A 7,097-nucleotide genomic window follows, 5' to 3' on the forward strand; every position below is an offset into this window, starting at 1 on the left:
CCGAGCGGAAGACCGTCGAGCTCCGACGTTAAAAATCGAGAGACGAGCCGGCGTCTATAAACCTTCCGAGCGGAAGACCGTCGAGCTCCGACGTTAAAAATCGAGAGACGAGCCGGCGTCTATAAACCCTCCGAGCGGAAGACCGTCGAGCTCCGACATTAAAAATCGAGAGACGAGCCGGCGTCTATAAACCCTCCGAGCGGAAGACCGTCGAGCTCCGACGTTAAAAATCGAGAGACGAGCCGGCGTCTATAAACCCTCCGAGCAGAAGACCGTCGAGCTCCGACGTTAAATATCGAGAGTCGGACCGGCGTCTATAAACCCTCTAGCCGGAAGTAATGCTGTTTAGCGGTAATTCCAGTTAAAGCCATGCATGTATTCAACTAAGCGAGTCTGGCGGACCAAGTGTGAAAGCGGGCGGGTTACCAAGAGTACCCCGTAAACATCTGACGAAAATCCCATTTGCGAAACGAGATATATTCAGCCGAGCGGACTAGCTATACAAAATACGTCGTGAGAAATCCCTTGCAAAACGCAAGAGAGGTGGGATGAGAGGCGATTAACGAGGAGAAGCGGAGGATGGTTTCTTGGATGCGCCGCTCGGCACTACGGACGTCTAGTCAATCGGACTATGCTCCTCCTTCGACTAGACTTGAAGGGGAGGCATGTGATCCGGTGGTAAGGACGGGGGACCCTCATTGGTGGAGGGTCAAAGACACGTGGATGTCAACCCCAAGTTCGCGCCGAACGAAGGATGTGGGGCCGAACGAAGGATGTGGGGCCGAACGGAATGATGTCAGGCCGAACGGAAGGATGCCGGACCGAACAGAAGCATGCCGGGCCGAACGGAAGGATGCCCTGCCGAACGGAAGGATGCAGGGCCGAACGGAAGGATGCAAGGCCGAACGGAAGGATGCAGGGCCGAACGGAAGGATGCCGGGCCGAACGGAAGGATGCAGGGCCGAACGGAAGGATGCCGGGCCGAATGGAAGGATGCCGAGCCGACCTGACATTCGACCAGGAGCTTCCCGGGCCGGACAGAAGACAACCCGACCATGGGCGGGTTTCCGACGCTCATAGTGAAAAGGGTCACCTGGCCGAGCGGATAGCCCGCTCGGCCGAAGCATAAAGCATCGTTGCTGTGGAACACTCTCAGCCGAGCACCCGGTCGGACCGATACCTACGCCCGGTCGGACCTATGCCTGCCGAGCGGCTGGCCGCTCGGCGCGGGAACATAAGAGACAAAAGGACAAAGGAAACATCGGGGGAACATCTCCTGACAGCGGGTATGTTCAACGACCAGGCCATACGCAAGATCTTACAACAGAAGATCCCGCTGTCCCATCATAGATGTGCTCGGACTGCAACAGTATGGTGTCAGGTAAGCTCTTCTGACAAGCTCATACCGAGGTATGGACAGAGGACACGTATGCACCTCGGTATATGTGCCCGAGACTCTTCACAGCTCTATATAAAGGGTCCTCACCATTCGCCAGAGGTACGCATTCTTGCATATTCGAAGTCACTGCTTTGTTGTCCACTTGCCTGACTTGAGCGTCGGAGGGTCGTCGCCGGGAACCCTTTCCCAACCCGACTTCTTTGCAGGTTCGCCGGAGCTCCACACGACCAGTCGGAGATCTACGTCAGCAAGTAGGAGAGCGCCACGTGCCCAGCGTCCGTTGGTTCAGCGATTCGGACAGGATAACATATAATTAACATGCATACAGGGACATGTTATTTTCGATCTGACAACCTATCCTGATAGGAGGTCCTGGTGAGTATAGCTTCTCCCTTCTCTTTCAGTTTTGCATTGTAGATTATCTCAGGAGACTGTACGCATATTTATTACTATTAGTTATAGTTTACTATGCATGTCAATTTGGTATCCGCTTAGGAGTTGACTCACCCCGTTGATATTATCTATTTCAGGTTGAGATCGTCAGAAGGTTCCAGTCGCTAGTCCCCCCTCCAGATCGCAAGGATTTTTCGTTTGGGTCTTTTGTTTTCTTATTATACTATCTACTTTATGTTTCAGATTTGTATTGGTTTTGCACCATGGATTTTATATGGTCTTTTATGTATCGATGGGTGTTATTTGATTTGTCTTGCTACGTGCCTGCTCGGACGACAGAAGAGGTAAGTGTAAATGTTGTTTTTGATTCTCGTATTTGTGTTGACAGTTGGAGGCTGTTTTATAGTTAAATTGCATGGTTATGGATTGTTTTATTATTCTTATTGTTCCGGCCGTGTTGGCCGAGGTATATGTGGCCCAGAGGGCTTTGTAGTAAGTCTCATATTGTCACCCGTACAGGGGAGATATTGTCGAAATTTCTTCTGGCAGAGACTACCTAGGGCTAAGGAGTATAAGGAGCTGTAATTTTGCTCAGCAACTCCATTTTGCTAAGGAGTATAAGGAGCTGTAATTTCGTATCTAATCCCATGTTCAGCACACAATTCAACGAAAGGTGAAACATATTCACCACCTCGATCACTTCGAACCACCTTAATCTTTCTATTAAGCCGATTTTCAACCTCATTTTTACAGACGACAAATTTCTCTATAGTTTCATCTTTACTTTTGAGATGATACACATAACAGTATTTTGTGTTATCATCTACAAAAGTGATTAATTATTTATTCCCACCACGTGTTGGTATACCTTTGAGGTCGCACACGTGGGCGTGAATTAGCTTGAGTTATTCGTTGCTTATTTCAATATGTTGAAAGGATGACCTTATCATTTTTGCTTCAATACAAATCTCATACTTGTGTTTTGGGTCAAGATGGAATGCAAGTATGCTTTACATATTTATTAATCTATGTAACACATCGTAGTTAACATGTCCTAGTCTACCATGCCACAAACATAAAGAATCAAGCATATAAGTGGAAAAGCTTTCATTTTTATTTATCTTAGGCCGAATCGCTATTACATTAAACTTAAAACAATCCATCAGATACATAGCATCTTCCTAGAAACATTCCATTCTTAGACAGTATAACTCTATCTGACTAAAAAATAATACAAAAACCATGCTTACTTAACAGTGATCCAGACACTAGATTCTTCCGAATCTCCGGAACATACAACATATTGTTCATAATGAGGTCCTTGCCCGAGATCATCTTTAGCACCACTTTTTCCTTGGCCCATGATGTCCGAGGTTGCTGAGTTCCCCATGAACAGTTTGTCTCTATCGACTTCTTTGAAGTTGTGGAGCAGCTCCTTATTGCAGCAAACATGTCTGGTGGCTCCAGTATTGATCCACCATTACCGCGAGTTTGAACCGACTAGGTTTGGTTCTGAGACCACTGTGCAGAGGTCATCCATTTCTGGTCCCTCGTTTAGGTTGGCCTCCTGCTTCTTCTTCGGCTTTCTGCACTCTAAAGATTTGTGACCGACTCGGTCACAGTTGAAGCACTTCCCAGAGAACTTTTTGCTGATGCCTACTCTGGGTCCCATCTTAGAAGACTTGGGGTTCTTCCATTTCGAGATTTGACCGTGCTTGACCATGTTGGCTTTCATAGTAGCTTGAGATAATAACTTCCTCTCTGAACTCTTGTTGTCTTCTTCGATGCGAAGTCGAACAATGAGTTCTTCCACATTCATCTCCTTCCGCTTGTGCTTCATGTAGTTTTTAAAGTCCTTCCAGCTAGGAGACAACTTCTCAATGATAGCTGCCACCTGGAAGATTTCACTAAGAACCATCCCTTCTGAGTGGATCTCGTGCAAGATCACCTGAAGCTCCTGGACTTGGTTGATCACTGTCTTGGAGTCAACCATTTTGTAGTCCAGGAATCATCCCACAATGAACTTCTTGGCCCTTGCATCCTTCGTCTTATACTTCTTGTCTAGGGACTCCCACAGCTCCTTAGTCGTTCTCTTCGTGCTATACACAGTGTACAGCGAGTCGGCAAGACAGTTGAGGATGTAGTTTTGGCAAAAAAAAACTTAGAATGAGTTCATGCCTCCACTGCACTGATGATCTGCGCATCAGTATCCTCAGCACGTTTAAGAGGGTCCTTAGTCATGAATCGCGTCAGATTGAGCGTGGTTAAGTAGAAAAGCATCTTCTGCTGCCACCTCTTGAAGTTCAGTCCATTGAACTCCTCTAGCTTTTCCTCGTGATTGATTGGCACAATTCCAATCGGGGCGAAGGGAGGCTGCATGTGTTGAGTCTGTTGCACCTCAACATTCTATTATGTGGCCATCTCAACAGGATCGAATTCGTTTCAAGATTACTAGACAAAAACAATATGCCGGAGATTTACGAGGTATTTAGTTGAATTTAAATATACAAACTTAAATTCAACTTATCTGTTCAAATAACCTAAGCTAATAATCTCAGGCTGCCAGCAAGGGCTGGTGTCTGCCAAGTGTTGAACGTAGGCTTCACAGTGGCCGAGCGAGCATAGCAAGCGTCTGGCAAGAGTTCGGCCCAGCAAGCGAAATGAGCGATTGGCTAGGCGAGTTAGCCAAGCAAGTAGACGACCGAGCAAGTTGGGGGCCAGACGGGCAAAGAGGCTGAGTGGGCGAGTCGGGCGACCTAGTGAACGTGCGGTCGGGCGAGCGAAGCAGCCAAGTGGCCGATCGAGCAGAGCGACCGAACGAGCGAAAGCCCGACAGAAAGAATGGGTGGTCGAGCGAGTGTGTGGCCAGATGGGCGAAAGCTGAGCAACCGAGCGAACAAGTCGGTGATCGAACTAGGTGAGCGACCGAGTGAACTGAACGAGTGGTCGAGTGAGAAGCCAATCGGGCGTGCTGAACAACCGAGGTCGAGCGAGCTTCTACCAGACGAACAAACAACCACAACCGACCGAGCGAAGTGTAGAAATTGGCCGAGCGAGCGCACTGAGAGAGCAGTTGGGCTATCACGGGCACTTTGTCGAGCATGAGTTGCATGACAGAGGACGAGGGAATGAAGGTGGAGAAAAGCTTGTGCCAGTGATTGCAGCCTTATATAGGAAGCTTAGATCAAATTTTGCCCCAACCGGTCTGACATTCGACGCACGCAAGTCGTGCCCGCACACGAATCAACATGGTTCAATACTTCAGATCCTGGATTTGCACTCCCCTTGTGCACCCACACGTGAGAGAGAACCTCTCCTCATGCATTTGTTCACATCCTCAATGAATGTGAATCAATATAAACTAACCATCATGCCATGAAACTTCCAATGTGGGACTAAAGTTCCATTCAAAATGAAATCCATTTTCTCTTCCACCTCTTCTCCATTCACTTATATTCAACACACTGGTAACACACTGGTACCAACGACTCACTGGTACCGACAACTGCTGTGTATTCGGTGGGGGGCATTGCTTCCCCCCATCTACTTGCATCCAACAGATGAAGTATTGAACTCCATTCACATTCTTCCAAGGATCAGTACTGAAAATATCTCCTAGAGTTTGATCGATCTAAAATCTGTAAGTAGTTTCAGATAACTAACTGGATGATAATACTAGCAAACTCCATGAATCCTTCTTACCATGCCAAGTCTAGTAAGTTGTTCATACAATCCTACTTCACATGTATTTACACTTGACAGAATCTGATTGCCGTTGTTAGTTTGATCGCACTCCTAGGCAGCACAATCGGTAGAACATGTTAAAAAAGGCCTAAATCCCACGAATATTAAAGAATGCTAAAGAAGAAAGAAGTAAATCAAGAAACATCCCTACGCGAACTTAAGCCGCCGGTTGGGAAAAGATCCTTGAGCGGAACCAGGCACGATGATGCGTTAACAGCGTTCTTGAGGCCATCGTCGCACTTGGTTTTCTTCGTGGAGTTATCGGCGCTGGAGCTGATTCGAGAAGCATCGGTGCCGCGGTTGCTGTCGTCGTCGTCGTCGATTTCATCACCGCCGTGTTGGCTGCAAACGATCCTGGTAACTTGATCGAGGGTTCCGTCGCGGTACACGAGGATGCCTTCGTCGTCCATCTCGCAGTCCCTCATGGGCCGGTACGATCTCTCGAACACGCGGTCGTGCGCCCTCGTGAGGGACATGGTCCTGGAACAGAACAAGGGCGATTGAACTGGGACTGTTCGAAGTCGTGGACAAATTGGGGGCGGAGGAGGGGTCTGTGATGGCGCACCTGACGTGGAAGAGATTGGGGACGAGGGTGGGTCCGAGGTAGAACTCGAGGGCCAGGAAGAAGGCCTTGTAGGTCATGAGGTGCAGGCCGTCGATGCGGGGGTGCGGAAGACGCGGGCGGGGCACCACCGCGGCGTGCCTCCTCCTTTTCCCCCGCCCGCCTCCCTCCGCAGCCGCCTCCAACCGCGACGCGTACTCCCTCCACACGACGGCCGGGGGTTGCTTCTGCCCATCGGGCGGCGGCGGCGGGAGGGGGAGCGGGACGAAGCCGGCGGCGGCCAGGAGGGGCTCCAGCTCCTCGTGGGTCATGATGGGGCGGAACGTACGGGTGTGCCACAGCGCCAGCTTCTTGGCGATCAGCTCCTCGACCTTGACGGGCTTCGACGCCATTGCCGCCCTCCACCTGTTCGACGGATAAACCCTGGATCTGCCCTTTTTCTCTTTAGGGAAAGCTGAAGTCTGCACACAGATTTGGTTCTGGGAGCGGAGGAGGAATGAGATGGGGTTAAGTAAATAACAGAAAGGGAAAGAAGTTTCTTTTTTTTCAAAAAAAAAAAGGATAAACACGCAATTAACGGGAGAGGAAGAATGGAGCGGATCGCAATTCGCAAGCGAAGTCACGCCGCTCCTCTCTCTCTCTCCTTCTCTCTCACCGTGTCACACGTTACATTCCGATCTCTCTCTCCTTCGTCGACACGTTTCCGAGAAATTGGGGGGAAAAGAATCGTCGTTTCAATGGGTGAACAACCGAAACCACGTTTGATGACGTAATAACAATAACAAACTCTACACTGACTGGTTGGTATTATCTACCTAATGTAGCTCCATAGAAATTTATCTTCCATCAACATGAAAAAGAAATGGGAAAACTTGCATAGTGTTTTCAATCACAATTTAAATTTTATATATAATTTTCATGTTTACAAAACTAATAAATATTAATTTATCTAATTATTCCTTATATTTTATAATTTATTTTAAATTTAACATATTAAAT

General features: G+C 48.3%; 1 protein-coding gene across 1 annotated transcript; it reads right to left on the reverse strand.

The window, feature by feature from the left end:
* Positions 1–5,193: 5,193 nt before the first annotated feature.
* On the reverse strand, positions 5,194–6,772 carry LOC122034492. Its single transcript, XM_042593771.1, has 3 exons — positions 6,754–6,772; positions 6,102–6,577; positions 5,194–6,016 (listed from the first exon to the last, which is right to left on the reverse strand). Exons 2-3 carry the CDS (start codon positions 6,488–6,490, stop codon positions 5,671–5,673), a joined length of 735 nt encoding a protein of 244 aa, XP_042449705.1. The 5' UTR covers positions 6,491–6,577; positions 6,754–6,772; the 3' UTR covers positions 5,194–5,670.
* Positions 6,773–7,097: the final 325 nt, after the last annotated feature.

This window comes from Zingiber officinale, chromosome 11B (genome assembly GCF_018446385.1).
Source record: "Zingiber officinale cultivar Zhangliang chromosome 11B, Zo_v1.1, whole genome shotgun sequence".
Lineage (NCBI taxonomy): Eukaryota > Viridiplantae > Streptophyta > Magnoliopsida > Zingiberales > Zingiberaceae > Zingiber > Zingiber officinale.